We start from the raw sequence: 17,039 nt of genomic DNA, 5'->3' as shown, positions 1-17,039 counted from the left end.
AAAATCTTGATAAGACTTCAATAATAAAATTTCACAGGCCGAGACTTTAACCATGTTATTTATTAAGTGCCTAATTGAATAGCATTTAGAAGAATTACACTAAAATTGCACAGATTTCATATTTCTACCTTTCCAGTGGTGTAAAAGAAGCTCATATTAAATTAGCAGGCTACTTACTTGGTTTAAAAATGAAATCATATTAAAAATTTATCTGAAAAATACAATAGATTATGTGCACTGACTTTGCAACATTTTCTATGCTGTATCATATCAGTATGCTAATATCTTACAATTGATGTGAATGGTGTGCCTTTAAAAACAAAGTTCTAACCACAGAAGCAAAAATGGTAAGTTACACCATATCTGTTAACTTTTGTAAATAAAATATAGTTTCACTTTAAACCAATGTTGTTGACTGATAGAAATTGTTGACCTAATAAGAGAAACCTCATCTATTTGATTAACTTTAAGTTATATTTTGTAAAATGCGACAGAATGTATTTCTTACCATGACAAGGATCTTACGATCATATGTTTATACTGACACTTTAAATAATTTGTACCACACCTCTGTTCTTTAATCTTATGACAGTAATTTTTCAGGTATTTATCCAATTAACTTTTAATACTTATAACAATCTTCATCAACATTGCTTTCAGGCAGTGCATTATAACCACTGTTGTGTATTTTTTTGTAGTTTTTACCTCTGTTTCCTTTGACATTTACCTCTGTGACCTTCGGTTAAACCCTACTGGCAGTGGAAATTTTTACTTGCATTTTCATTTTCTATCAGTTCAAGATTCAAGTATATTTATTATCAAAGAATGTATAAATTATACATTGAGATTTGCTTGATCATAGGTAGCCACAAAGCAAGAAACCTGAAATAACCCAATTAAAGAAAAAGAAGAGTAAAAATAAGACCTTAAGACCATGAGACATAAGTGCAGAATTCGGTCATTTGGCCCATCGGGTCTACTCCACCATCTAATCATAGCTGATCCGTTTTCACTCCTCCTCAACTCAATTTCCTGGCCTTCTCCACGTAACCTTTGATGCCATGTCCAATCAAGAACCTATCAATCTCTGCCTTAAGTACGTCCAATGACCTGGCAACAAATTTCACAAATTCACCGCCCTCAGGTGAAAGAAATTTCTCTGCATCTCTGTTTTGAATAGACACCCACTAACCTAAGGCTGTGCCCTTTTGTCCTGGACTCTCCCACCATGGGAAACATCCTTTACACATCTACTCTATCTAGTCCTTTCAACATTCAGAGGGTTTCCATTAGATCCCCCCTCATCCTTCTAAATTCCTGCAAATACAGACCCAGAGCCATCAAACGCTCCTCATATGATAACCCTTTCGTCCCTGGAGTCATCCATATGAACCTCCCCTGGACCTTCTCCAATGCCAGCACATCTCTTCTGAGATGAGGAGCCCAAAACTGTACACAGTACTCAAGGTGAGGCCGCACCAGTGACTTATAAAGCCTTAGCATTACATTCCTGCTCTTGTATTCTAAACCTCTTGAAATGAATGCTAACATTGCATTTGCCTTCCTCACCACTGACTGAACTTGCAAGTTAACCTGCACAAGGGCTCCCATGTCCCTTTGCATCTCAGATTTTTGGATTTTCTCCCAGTTTAGAAAATAGTCTATACTCCATGACCATGCCTTTTCCAACATTATATTTCATTTGCCACTTTCTTGCCCATTCTCCTAATCCAGGGGTTCCCAACCTGGGGTGCGAGATGGAATTTCAGTGGGTGCAACAAACAGTGCTTGTGTCCTTGAGTGACGAGTCACGAGTCATCACTCAGCCAGCTGCCAGTGTGCCTCGAGAAGTGGTAGTAATGTTTACCCCAAGCACACTCCAGTCTCCCGCTGCCCGAGTCGAGAGAGACGTAAACTCACTCCAGTCTCCCGCTGCCCGAGTCAGCGTTGAGGATTCTCATCAGTGTTACCTGGGAAGTTACACCTCAGAGCTGAGGAGTCTCATCAGTGTTAGCTAGAAGGTTACATCTCAGAGTTAAAAATCATCTCATAATGCCAAAATCTTTATTCATTCCGAATCAACCATCGAGTAACAACTTCGCGTTAAAACCAAACCCGCAGATGGTAGGTAAATTATTCAATTATAAAATTTTTAAAACCAGCTGAAGTCATTCATTCGTATTTGTCTCAATGGATTAAAGACGTTTTTGAATTTCAAAGGTTTTTTTTCTCTTAAAAGGTTTTTTTCTTGAATCATTGATAATTTTGAATTGTGTTAGTTGAGGAGGTATCATGGTTAGCACCGAGGACTTTGAATCGTGTGATGGGAGTTCATATCTCCGGTAATCATCGGAAATAGGTGTGTAAATTCAGTAGAGAGTAGCCTAATATTTGCGTTGCATCCCCGTAGCATTTCCACCTGACGATTTATCTTGGCGTAACCGCAGATAATATCATAATATAATATTCTAAAGCATATTTCTCGCGATACTTTGCTATAGGCGTGTCTGGTTGAGTAAAGCAGTCATCCATGACTTAGTCAGATAGTTTTTCTCATACTAGCTCATATTTTTCTCTTTACTCTTAACCCTTCATTAACCCTTCATCATGTCAAAAAGAAGGAAATGGAATGATGACTACGTGTGCTTTGGATTCACTTGCACAACAGGAAATGATGGCTTGCAAAAACCCCAGTGCATTCTTTGTAGCGCTGTGTTTTACAACTCAAATCTGAAGCCATCCAAGCTTCATGATGTTGGGTCATTGAAAATCAAAAGAGCTCATTTTGATTCACAAGGAACTCTTCCAAAATTAGGTTTAGTTTCTGTTGAAAAACCACTACTTCTTGCTTCATACCAAGCGGCATATAAAGTGGCCAAATCCAAGAAGCCCCATACAATTGCAGAAGATCTCATCAAGCCATGTGAAATGGAAATGGTAACAATTATCCTGGGCAAAGAAGCAAGAAAAAAATTTGAACAGGTGCCCCTATCAAATAATGTCATTCACAACCGAATCAGTGAATTGAGTGAAGATATTTTGGACCGAATCATCTCAGATGTCAGAGCTCGTCCTCTTAAAATCTCTATTCAGTTGGATGAGTCAACTGATGCCTCCAGTTGTAGTCAACTCATCACATTAGTGAGGTATGTCAATGATGGTGCTGTGAAGGAAGATTTCCTGTTTTGTAAAGATCTGAAAACAAACACAACTGCAAAGGATGTGATGCAGCTGGTGAAAGACTTCTTTGCAAACATGATATATATATCAAATTCATTGGTTCTGTGTGCACTGACCGGGCACCTGCTATGTTTGGAAATAAATTTGGCTTTTCTGCATTGATGAAAAAGGAGATTCCAGACTTGCAAGTTACCCATTGTTTTCTTCATCAGCATTGCTTTGGCATCAAAAACATTGCTTCCAAATTTGAAGAAAGTCCTTGATACTTGTGTGAAGATCATCAACTGGATCAGGGAACGTGGTTTGAACCATCGCATCTTCAAATCATTTTGTGAGGATCTGGGAAGTGAGCATTCAGTTTTGCTTTTCCACACATAAGTCCATTGGTTGTCACAAGGACAAGCTTTAACCCGCTTCTTTGAGCTGCGGGAAGAAATCAAAATTTTTCTGGAGGAGCGTGAATGTGATCTGGTTGGGGCAATGGAACCACAGGAATTCGCCCAAATGCTGGCTTACTTAGCTGATATTTTCACTCATATGAATGACCTGAGTGTTTCTCTTCAAGGAAAAGGGATAAACATATTGAAGGCTTGTGAAAAGTCGAATGCCTTCAAAGAAAAGTTACGTCTTTGGCATCGAAGGATGGAAAGAGGCAGTCTCTCAAATTTTCCTTCACTAGAAGAGTTGGTTGATGATGCTGGATCCATAACTCCTACTGTGCGTGAAGAAACTGTGGCTCATTTGGAAATGCTGTCAGAATTGTTTGATGGATATTTTGCTGCTGGAGACCTGAAGATTTCAGAAGAATGGATCATGAATCCATATTCCTACAATTTGGAGAAAATGTCAGATGAAGAGCTGAAGAAAGATCTTATTGATTTGTGGACAAATCGAGCTCTTGAAATGCAATTTGAAAGCAAGACTTTGGAAAAGTTTTGGTGTGCTGCACTGGATATATTCCCAAGACTTGGTGGAAAAGCACTCCATGTCCTCATTCCATTTGCAACAACATACTTGTGTGAATCTGGATTCAGTTCTCTTTTGTCAATCAAGACAAAATCTAGGAATCGCCTGAATCCACAGGCAAGCCTGCGGATCGCAGTCAGCAAGAAAGTTCCACGTTTTGACCAAATCATGAATGAGAAGCAGGAGCAAAGAAGTCATTGAATTTTATGTTCACAATTGGGATTGATTTTACTGTTTACAATTGTTACGTATCCCGTAACTGGATCACTTACCAGCAAAGATAGAGAGGTCCGCTGAAGTCTGATGGTACCATTTTTAAATGTTTTTATTTATAAAGGGGCACAAAAGTAAGGTTAATACAAACATTCAGATAACATACGTCGTCAATACTCAATCTAAAGTGCAGGTATAGTAATAATCAATAAGAAATAAGCTCTATCGTTGTCTAGGGGTAAGGTATATATTGTCCACTGTATATCTAAAAGTCTCTTGCGTTCACTGCAGTTCCACCAGGTGCCGTCTTCTGGGGTGTCGCGGTGGTGCACTTTTGTTAGAGAGAGAGAGAGATAGAGATTGAATGAAACAGTTACCCGGCGGGTTTTTTCCAACCTTTAGGAGTTTGATCCATCGGAGTCTCGTTGGGGGGGGTGACCGTTCACTTGTGGCCTCTCCGGTAGCTAAAGTCGTTCTTTCGTGGTGAGGTCGCCAATCCCAGGCAAGGAAAAAGACGCACACGAACCCCCCCCCCCCCCCCCCCCCATCGGCTGTCACTATTAAACGCTGTCACAGAATTTCTAGCGTGTCTTCTGGTGCATCTGGGGGGCCGTCTTTACAACCCCTCTTTTATCGGAACTCACGGGGTCTCAGATGTCAATCAGGTTGGGATGATGCAATCTGTCTCCGTCTCTCCACCCACGTTGCCCTGAGGGTATACATGTAGTACAGTTCCCAATTCACAAAGGTGTCTCCACGAGACAATGACCACAGTCGCCAGCTTTTGTCTCGCCGTGAAACGAGGGACACCGCACGTATCTATCTCTTCTCTTGGGTCACTGACCCCCCCTTCACTAGGGCTCTTGCGATTCTCACAAAGGAGGGGGCTGGGATCATAACACAATTTTTTCTGAATTAACTAGAACCTAATTGCTCAATTTATATTTGTATTTTATGCACTGAGTTAAAAGCTTATTTTTTTAAGTTCAACTTGTTCACCCGTAGTATTGTATGTGGTTCAATTTGTGGTTCAAAAATCAGAAATTAGACTTCTTCATCTTCAAATGTGATATTACTTTTGTAGGGGGTGCGAACATTAATCAAACATTTCCTAGGGGTGTGGGGCATAGAAACGGTTGGGAACCACTGTCCTAATCTGTCCAAGTCCTTCTGCATTCTACCTGTTTACTCAACACTACCTGCCCCTCTACCAATCTTTGTATCATCTACAAACCTGGCAACAAAGCCATCTATTTCATAACCTAAATCATTTATATACAGCATAAAAAAGTGGTCCCAACATCAACCCCTGCGGAACACCACTAGTCACTGGCAGCCAACTAGACAAGGATCTTTTTATTCCCACTCACTGCTTTATTCCAATCAGCCAATGCTCTAACCATCATAGTTACTTTCCTGTAATACCACAGGTTCTTAACTTGGTAAGCAGCCTTATGTGTGGCACCTTGTCAAAGGCCTTCTGAAAGTCCAAATATACAACATCCACTACATCCCCTTTATCTATCCTACTTGTAATCAAAGAATTCCAATAGGTTAGTCGGGCAACCATGCTGACTTTGTCCTATCTTCTCTTGTGTCACCAAGTACTCCATCATCTTGTCCCTTGCAATTGACTCTAAAATCTTCACAACCACCGTGGTTAGGCTAACTGGTAACTGGTCTATAACTTCCTTTCTGCTGCCTTCCTCCTTTCTTAAAGAGTGGAGTGACATTTGCAATTTTTCAGTCCTCCGGCATCATGCCAAAGTCCAATGATTTTTGAAAGATCATTTTTAATGCTGCCACAATCTCGAGCGCTACCTCTTTCAGAACCTTAGGGTGCAGTTCATCTGGTCTGCATGACGTATGTACTTTTAGGTCTTTCAGCTTTTTGAGCACCTTCTCATTTGTAACAGTAACTGCACCCACTTCTCTTCCTTCACAGACTACAACATCAGGCACACTGCTTGTCTCTTCCACAGCCAAGACTGATGCAAAATACTCATTTAGTTAATCAGCCACCTCCTTGTCCCCCATTATTATTGCTCCTGCTTCATTTTCTACTGGTCTTTTATCCACTCTAATCTCTCTTTTACTTTTTACATACTTGAAAATGCTTTTACTATCCACTTTTATATCATTTGCTAGCTTGCTTTCATATTTCATATTTTACCTTCTAATGATTCTTTTAGTTGCTCTCTGTAGGTTTTTAAAAACTTCCCAATCCTCTAGCATCCCACTAATTTTTGCTTTGTTGTATGCCCTCTCTTTTGTTTTTAAATTAGCTTTGACTTCCCTTGTCAGGCACGGTTGTACTATTTTGCCATTTGAGTATTTCTTCACTTTTACAATACACATGTCCTGCACCTTCCTCATTTTTCCCAGAAACACTTGCCATTGCTGCTCTGCTGACATCCCTGCCAGCAGCTCCTTCCAATTTACTTTGGCCAGCTCCTCTCTCATACCACTGTAATTTCCCTTACTCCACTGAAATACTGCTACATCAGATTTTACTTTCTCCCTATTAAAGTTCAAGTTGAACACAATCATATTGTGATCACTGGTTCCTAAGAGTTATTTTACCTAAAGCTCCCTAATCACCTCGGGTTCATTACATAACACCCAGTCCAGTATAGCTGATCCCCTAGTAGGCTCAATGACAAACTGCTATAAAAAGCCATCTCTTAGGCATTCAACAAACTCACTCTCTTGATATCCATTACCAACCTGATTTTGCCAATCAACCCACATGTTAAAATCTCCCATGACTATCATAATGTTGCCCTTTTGACAGACCTTTTCTATTTCCTGTTGTAACCCAACTCCCAGCCACTATTGGGAGGCCTGTATATAACGGCCAGCCGGGTCCTTTTACCCTCGCAATTTCTTAACTCAACCCACAGGGATTCAACATCTTCGGATCCTATGTCAAATCTTTCCAGCAAACTTTACCAGTAGAGCCACACTCCCCCCCTGCCTACCTTCTTATCCCTCCATTACAATGTGCAATGTTGGACATTCAGCTCCCAACTACAACCATCCTTCAGCCACGATTTAGTGATGGCCACAACATCACACTTGGCAATCTGTAATAATGCAACAGGATCAAACAAAAGACCAACACCCAATATGCAAAAGAAAGAAAAAAAAGTACAAATCATGCAAGCAATTGATTAAGTCCACTGATAGGAATCCCGCAATAGCCTGGAATAGGCCCAAAGCCTCACTTATCAGTTCATCATACTATTGGGCATGGAGCATGGCAGCTGAAGACATATTCATTGCCTTAGCACCATGGAGATGACCATTGTGGAGAACAAGTGAAATCAGTTCCCATCTTGACCAACACCCTGTCTTTTCCGCCTATCTGGGCCAGAGTTTAAATTGACTACACAATGGAACAGTGAAACTCTCTGGCACCTTGGAGAGGTGAAGATTGTGGAAAGCAAGCAAAATTGGCTCTTGCCTCTAATCTGGGTCAGCGTTTAAATTGCTTAAACAGCTAATTGTACCTCACTAGGAGGCAGACACTGATGCTGCAAAAGGTTCCAGGCCTAGACTGTGCCACCCAGTGACTTGCTCTGGGCCCTGTTGTTTTGATGACCAGCCTGAAGTCACTCTCAAGCTCTTCAAATTAGCTCAGTGACCAGAGCAATCCAGCCTTGCACCCAGGCTAGCTGTACAGGCACCAAATCTCCTTTGCCCAGGCCCCAACTTCTCTTTTTGGCTCCCAGGGCAATCCAACCTCTGTCCCGTGCCAGTTATACTGGCATCAGAACTCCATCTACAACAATTCTGCAACACACCATCTTGGTTCATCTTCTGAACTCGCCTCACCATTGCTCACCCCTTCACAATTTATCTTAGAAAAGGTATTTTTAGTGTTGTTTTTAGTCAGATTTCTTAGCTTTTTGACTACCAGAAAACTGTTGCACACATTTGGTAGTGTCATCTTAACGACAAGCTGTATATAGAATGAATGATTGGAATGAATGCTCAATTGACAGACACGACTGTTTTACACATATAGCACTACTAACCAAGGTAGAAATTTTAGACAAATTATTCCATCATCAAAAGCATTAGAAACTTTGGTTGTTAGGTCACCCCTGCAAATTCCCTAACAATGGAGGCTATCCTAATAAATCTCATCTTCAGACTCAACACGGCCCTTAACCACCTTCAATTGCCCAGAACTAAAACTTTGTCTCCAAATGCCAGTTAAATTTATGAGCATTGAGCATAATTCTGTTCAGTTTCGCTGATGTTCATCTTACATAATGTCTTGGCATCACCATATCTTTTGGTGGTCTTTGTAATTTGCCTGACAAATCAAAGACTTTTACATACATTCTCTCACTGCCCATCCTCACTCCATTTCACTCTCTTCCTTTAAAATTACAAAATACAATTTATTCATTGTCCAATCAAAACAAATTACTTCACTTCTCTGAATGAATTATAATCTGTCTCAATGTTATTCATTTCTTCAGTTCTTCCTGATCTATTAATGTCCTCATCATCATCCTTTACATATCCAAGTTTTATTTGACATTTTGATTTTATCACTAAATCTGGATCATTAACCTATGTCAAAAAGAGTGACCGACCTGGGAGATACCATTAAGCAGATCCCTTCAGTATGAAAAATAACCATACAAATCTGTTCTCTTTTCTGTCCCCCAAGTTGTTGCCTTATCAACCAGGTTCTATTTATTAAGGGGAGTTAGTTTTCCAATCATGACTTATTATATGTAACAAATCAATACTGCTTTTTAATTTATTGTCACATTTTTCCAGGTGTTAATAGTTTTGTTTAGTATTATTGTCTCTAAAGCTTTCCCCCCAGCAGGCATGAGGAATTCAGTACAAAATTTTCAGAGTTTACCGTTCTGGCATAATTACTGTATCTTAGTATAGTGCCCGGGCCTCTGTCCGGCAGTTGTGACTGCTTCTTTGAGTTCATCATTGTGAACAGTGCAAGCATCAACTCTCACAATGAGATCAGTCCCAATCCTTCCCTTTATCTAGTAGATGATTCCATGCTGCTTACATTTTGCTACATATCCTCTTTGATCTATTTGTTATAAATTACATTGTTTGCTACTTCTGCCAAGGAGCACTATTTCCAATTTGCCAAGCTGACCATGATGACAACTTTCAGAAGTCCAGAAGAGAACTGAAATCTATCAAGAAACTCCAACTAACTCTCTCTTTATTGTTTTGTCGAACGTCATATAGGACATGCCAAATTATTTGACACAATTTTGATTAATATTTAGACTATATGAGCCATTAAAGCAGCTTCTAATTTTTAAAGTTCTAAACAAAAAAGTAATTAGTCATATCAGGATTCTTGAAACCATATGTTATTCATTGAGAAATGTTGCATTATGAAACAAAACGTGTTAGGAAAATGTGTTAACAAAAAGTGTTAACAAAACTTGGCAGGTCTGGCAATTTTGATAATAAGTCATTGACATGAAATGGCAATTTTTCTGACTTCATTTCAAATTTCCAGAATCCACAACATACAGTTTTGTGTTATCCTAATGACTCTGGTTGAACAAACAGATAGAGCACACACAATAGCAGATGTCTTAAAAAAGGTGTGTTTATTCATATTATTTTATTTTGTGACTATACGCTAAATGTACTCACCTAAGTGAAATTTATTATTGCAAACCTGCTGATACTATCATTCATTATGGTCTTCTTAATGAACATAAGGTATCATTTACCTTTCCAAAGCTTCCTTTCCCAATTGCTCGAAGGATCTGAAAATGGTCAAAGTTAACTGTAGAAAGAACACAAAAGAAACAAGAAATGTAGAGCAATCATTCAAGTAGTTATTATTCATCAGGTGTCTAGGAAAGACGTTATACAAATTCAAAAATTATGAAACAGTAAATCACATTCTATCCATGTAATTTTTGGAACTGCTACACTGACCAATTATGTTCACAAACCAAACAGACTGTTTGAAGGTGCTTCTATTTAATGGATGCCACACAGAAAGCAGGGGAGAAACTTGGAGAAATAATAAATTAAGACAGAAGTTTGATAAGGAGATTCCAAAAGTCAGACAAGAGATAGAAAATAAAGATTTTTTTTTGGCAAAACAAAACAACAAGTTTTGTGTGACAAGGACTATCTTCTGTGTTCATGGCTACAACTGCAAGATGTGCAACTCATGCATGCAGTGGAAGACAAGCTGCCACATAAAATCAGCTGTCCAATTCCATCTTCTACAGCCCTTTATCTCTTCCACCTACCACCTCGAAGCTTCTCACTTCATCCCCCTCACCTGATTTCACCTATTACCTGCCAGTTTCTACTTCTCTTCCCCCACCTTATTTTTCTGGCTTCTTTCTCCTTCATTTCCAGCCCGATGAAAGGTCTCAGCCCAAAATGGCTACTTTTTATTCTACTCCATAGATGCTGTCTGGCCTTCTGAGCATTTTGTGTGTGTGTAGCTCAATATTCGCAAGAGGTCCAGAATATGCTCAACAAACCTTGAGACCATGGTTCACTTTTTCCAACATTTTGACCAGTAACTACGAGGGTGGTGATTGATAAGTTTGTGGCCTAAGGTAGAAGGAGTCAATTTTAGAAAACCTAGCACATCTATTTTTCAATATAGTCCATTCCTACATTTACACACTTAATCCAGCGGTCGTGGAGCATATGGATCTTGGACCTCCAGCAAGTGTCCACAGATAGGTGATTGATAAGTTCATGGCCTAAGGTAGAAGATGTGTTATTAACTTCAAACTTTCTGCATAATCACTCAAAGAGTTGACCTGCTTGTGCATGTTATGGGAGCTGTATAACTCATCTCCTTCTACCTTAGGCCACAAACTTATCAATCACCCACCTATAGACACTTTCAGGAGGTCCAAGATCCGTATGCTCCACAACCGCTGGACTAAGTGTGTAAATGTAGGAGGGGACTATATTGAAAAATAAATGTGCAAGTTTTTAAAAAATTGACTCTTCCTACCTTAGGCCACAAACTTATCAATCACCCTTGTATATGAGGGGAAAAAAATCCCAGCACTATTATATATTTTTACGAAAATGAGAATGAAGGAATGACATGGCTGCATTAAGAATAGGAAGTAGGGCCCACAACTAGGCATTTCCTCTAGCTCAATGTAGGGTCATCTACTAGAGACCTCAGCCTTGGAATCACATGTTCATTGCCATTTTTGTTATTATTTGCATTTCTTTGCTCTTATTTGTTCAGGGAGGAGATCGATTAAGTTTTATTCTGCTAATTTCAATGATACATTGACAGATAAATACAGATGGCTAAGGACAACATAAAATTCATTTCTTTTAATGTCAATGGGCTAATAAATCCAATCAAACTTAAGAGAATTTTATCCAAAATGAAAAAAGAACAATTCCATGTAGTATATTTACAGGAAACTCATTTAAGTGATAATGAGCATAGAAAACTAAAGTGAATGGGCTTCACTAATTTGTTTTTCTCCTCATATAAATCAGGACATAGGAGAGGAGTTGCTATTCTTATCTCAAGTAAGCTAAATTTTGAAAAGTATTCAAAATGGGAGATAAAGAGGGCAGATATATTCTGGTAAGGGGGAACATAGACGGAAATTCAGTTACTCTATTGAATATATACGCACCCCTGGGAAGTGATATTGGTTTCTTTCAGAAAATTACTGATATTTTGGTAGCGGAAACAGAAGGTCTCCTGATATGTGGGGGAGACTTAAATTTACAATTACAACCAAACTTAGACTCTTCCAATAGAAAAACCTATGAAACAAAATCTTTAAATAAGAAAGTTAATCCACTTTTTGAGGATGTTGATTTAATTGATATATAGGGGGACCTTTTCCCTGACAGAAGGGATTACACTCATTATTCTGCTCTACATTCTGTATACACAAGAATAGACTATTTCATAACATTTGGAAAAGACAAAGACAAAATAAACACCTGTGGAATTGGGACAATAGATGTAAGTGACCATGCACCTATATATTTATCTGTTGATTTTGACCTACAACCAAAGAATACTATTTGGAAACTAAATTCAAGTCTACTCAATGATCCATACTTCAAGAAACAAATTAAAAAAGAAATTGGTCTCTACTTAGAATTTAATGATAATGGAGAGGTTTCACCCCCCATTTTATGGGATACTCTGAAGGCTGTCTTAAGAGGGAAAATTATAGTGATATCTTCATATAACAAAAAAATAAGGAATAAAACATTAGATGAATTACAAAATAGGCTGAAGGAACTAGAGAAAAAACACAAATTGAATTTGGCACAGGATACATTAGGGGAAATTAAAAGAATTAGAAATGAAATCAATAGTTTGGCTACGCAAGAAATCAGGAAAAATTTAATGTTTCTGAAACAGAGACATTATGAAAGTGGATCAAAATCTATGAAAATACTGGCGTGGAAACTGAAAAAAAAATAGCAGAAAATACAATTCATAGAATTAGGGGCCCAAGAATGAAAATGATAAATAAAATAAGCTAAGTGAAATTCAAGAAGCTTTTGAAGTGTTTTACAAAACTCTATATTCCAAAGTTCCAGGGGGAAGCATAACCCAAACTGACACCTTCTTGAATTCTCTAGAGTTACCCACTTTAAGTGAAGAACAAAATAGAATGATGACTGCTGACATAAATGAAGTTGAATTAAAAGCTGCAATTAGTAGGCTTAAATTAAGCAAGTCACCAGGATCAGATGGGTATACGGCAGAGTGGTACAAAGAATTCAAAGATGAGTTAATTCCTGTTTTACTCCCCACACTGAACTGGGCTCTAAAAAAGGCACAAATGCCACCCAGTTGGAAGGAAGCGATAATCTCAGCTATACCGAAAGTAGGCAAGGATAAAACGGAATGTGGGTCATTTAGGCCAATATCCATTCTTAATGTAGATTATAGATTATTTACCTCCATCATGGCCAAATGATTAGAGGAGTTTCTACCCATACTGATATGTAACGATCAGACAGGTTTTATATGACAACGCCAAACACAAGACAATATACGAAGGACACTTCACATTATGGATCATATACAAAAAAAATCAAAGCAATAGTGATAAGCATGGACACTGAAAAGGCATTTGATTTGGTTAATTGGAATTTTCTTTACAGAGTTTTACACAGATTTGGTTTCCAAGACACAATTATTAAAACTATACAGACACTATACGACAACCCTATTGCTAGGATTAAAATCAATGGATATTTATCAGTCTTACCCTAGAAAGGGGCACGAGACAGGGTTGTGCATGGTCACCACTACTCTTCGCATTATATCTAGAACCATTAGCTCAAAATGAAGATATCAGTGGAATTACTATTAAAGGGACAGAGCATAAATTGGCTTGCTAAGCGAATGACATTTTGATCTATCTAGGGCAACCAATATACTCTTTACCTAAATTGATGCAATCCTTTGAACAATATGGTCAATTATCAGGATACAAGATCAACATAGATAAAACCCAATTACTTTCATATTACTATAGCCCACCAAGAGAAATTGAAAGTAGATATCCCTGGGCATGGCACACAGAGTCTTTCAAATATTTGGACATCATTATGCCAAAAGATTTGGCAAAATTATCAGAATGTAATTATCAGCCTTTATATTAAAAAATTAAGGAAGATATGGCAAGATGGAACCTGATTCCTTTTCTCAGTCTCAGTTCAAGGATTGAGTCTATTAAAATGAATATACCGCCCAGACTGTTATATCTCTTTCAGACCCTACCAATAGAGATGAATCAAAATCAATTCAATGAACGGAACAAGATGTTATCAAGGTATATTTGGCAGGGTAAAAGGCCTAGAGTTCATCTCAAAACTTTGCAATTAGCAAAGGAAAAGGGGGGATGGGGCCTACCTTCTCTCAGAGATTATTATTTTGCAGCACAGTTGAGAGCTATGATATGTTGGTGCAACCCATCATATGATACTCAATGGAAAAACATTGAGGAGCGGGTACCTCCCATCCCCATACAAGCACTTTTGGCTGATAACAACCTGCAAAGGTACAAAAATACTATTGATAACCCATGGGTGAAATTGACTCTTAAAATATGGAAAACTACTATAAAAGAATATATTCTAGAGGGAGATATTGTAATTCTTAAATGGTGTGCATATGACTCAGATTTTACACCAAATAAATTGGATGCTAGATTTAAGGACTGGACAGCTAAAGGAATAACAGTTCTTTGCAACATAATGAAAGAAGGAACACCGTTCAGTTTTGAAATGATTAAAGAGAAACACATTAGAAAAACAAGACTTTTATCGGTATTTACAGATGTGACAATATGTTAATAAGACGCTTAAAAATGTAACCAAGGCAAGTACATGCTTGATAGAGCTATTTAGAAAAGCATATAATTCAGATAATGGTAGTAGAATCATTTCAAACATGTATAAGGGGTTGTCAAATCTTAAAACACATTCGACTTCATACATTAAAACAAAATGGGAGAAGGAAGGAGGGATAATTATATCTGAGGAAGAATGGACAACAATATGGAGATATCGATGGAAGTGTACCAGTTCACAGAAATGGAGGGAGTTTGGATGGAAAAACTTGATAAGGTATTTTATTACACCCTCTCAGAAATCCCATTATGATAGTAACCTCCCTGTTTGCTGGAGGAATTGTGGAAATCAAAATGCAAATCATTATCATATTTTTTGGGATTGCTCTGTTATCAAAGACTATTGCAGGGGGATACACAATGCCCTACAAGACATTTTTAAATGTGAAATACCCTTAGAGAGTAAGACCATATATTTTGGATATATACCTCAAAAATGGTTGAAAAGAGATAAATATTTAATGAATATACTGTTGATGGCTGGTAAAAAGACTCTTACTAGGAAATGGTTATCACAGGAGAGCCCAACTTTAAATGCATGGATGGAAATTACAATGGACATTTACAAAATGAAGATAACAGCATCTGTTAATCATAAGCTGGAACAATTTAATTCATACTGGGAAAAATGGTTTAACTACATAATGCCTCATAGGCCTGATTTTATTCTCACAAATCAATGAATATGGTGTAAAAAAAAGATCACTCCCTACTTGTACATAGTTTTTTCCCTTTTGCTTGTTTTTTTCTTTCTGCCCTTTTCTATAAGTGTATACCTCAGATAAATACTTTGTGGAGATTTGTGATATACATGATTATATGATTATATGTACAATGTCTGAAATACATCTTATGGAAATGTTTGTTCGATGATGAACTTCAATAAAAAAATAAATTACAAAATAGGAAGTAGGCTTTTTCTTAAGCATGATCATCATAGCCCGTTGAAGTTGAGTTCTTGTAGTAACAAAGTGTACCACATTCTCATGGGAATAACTTACTTATTTTATTTAACATTGAAGAAACTGCAGGAACTTGAAATTGAATTTAATTGAATTGATTTTATTACTTATATCCTTCATATACATGAGTAGTAAAAATCTTTACATTACGTCTCCATCTAAATGTGCAATGTACAATTTATAGTAATTTATAATAAATGGTATGTACAACTGGACAGTCAATATAACATAGAAATACAGTTCTGTCAGCATGAATTAAGCATTCTGATGGCCTAGCCCAGAGCCTGTTGGTCCTGGTGTTTATGCTACGGTACCGTCTCCCGAAAGGTAACAGCTGGAACAATTTGTGGTTGGGGTGACTCGGTTCCCCACTGATCCTTCGGGCCCTTTTTACACACCTGTTTTTGTAAATGATAATAGATTTTGAATGTAGATTTCTGAAAATAGGTGCAGTGTTCTTGTAAAATCTAAACAGACAAAATACACAGTGGTCACTTTTTAGGTACACTTATACACCTGCCCACTAATACAAATATACAGGTCCACAATCCCTTATCCGAAATCTTTGGGGCCAGTTGCATTTTGGAATTCAGAATTTTTCGGATTTCAGAAAATTGGTAATTATATTGATGATTAACCTGTCTCAGTGCGGGTGGACTTTAGGACCCGGGGGAGCTGTGGATCTACGCACATCCTCCCATATACTTTTTAATCATCTCTAGATTACTTATAATACCTAATACAATGTAAATGCTATGTAAATAGTTGCTATACTGTATTGTTTAGGGAATAATGACAAGAAAAAAGTCTGTACATGCTCAAAGAACGAGTGCTGGAGAAAGAACTGGGTTTTCCCGATCCGCGCTCTTTTACAGATACTATTACAGTCAGTTTATTTATAGAGTAATATACTGATAAATGAAATAGTGGGATAATTATAGACCATAAATACACTAGTACATTTTATTTCCAACAAAAACATTCAATAAAACATAAAAATATACAGCTTCAAACGAACTGAAGTTTCACAAGAAGTTCGGCAGGGGTATGTGCAGAGCAGTTGTCCAGGAACAATAGAATTTTACAGTGTTCTTCCAGTCCAGCTTGCCTGCAATGAGCTCGTGCCACTGTTACAAAGTGGTTATTGAACCAGTCAGAAAACATTTCTCGGGTTACCCATGCTTTCTTATTTGCATAATAATGCACAGGTAAATTGTTTACACCTATCAGACATCTCGGATGTTGTCTTTTTGCAATCACTGCCAACTTCACCTTGTGTGTGCCTGCTGCATTGGCACACCCAAGAATAGTT

The 17,039-nt window shown here is 37.9% G+C and overlaps 1 protein-coding gene across 5 annotated transcripts in view; it reads right to left on the bottom strand.

The window, feature by feature from the left end:
* LOC140726361 (serine/threonine-protein kinase 32B-like) overlaps positions 1-17,039 on the bottom strand; it is a 291,326-nt gene that overhangs the window by 200,718 nt on the left and 73,569 nt on the right. For 3 of the 5 annotated variants that reach the window (XM_073042632.1, XM_073042636.1, XM_073042633.1), the window contains exon 2: positions 10,101-10,156. The exons of 1 other annotated variant lie outside the window; for it this stretch is intronic. In XM_073042632.1, the coding sequence (XP_072898733.1) occupies positions 10,101-10,156 (56 nt within the window). Of the gene's footprint in view, positions 1-10,020; positions 10,157-17,039 lie in introns of those variants that run through there. One more of the 5 variants, XM_073042635.1, reaches the window with a different exon arrangement.

Source organism: Hemitrygon akajei, chromosome 4, assembly GCF_048418815.1.
Source record: "Hemitrygon akajei chromosome 4, sHemAka1.3, whole genome shotgun sequence".
Lineage (NCBI taxonomy): Eukaryota > Metazoa > Chordata > Chondrichthyes > Myliobatiformes > Dasyatidae > Hemitrygon > Hemitrygon akajei.
The sequence above is the reverse complement of the archived record's forward strand: the minus strand, read 5'-3'. Positions and strand labels throughout refer to the sequence as shown.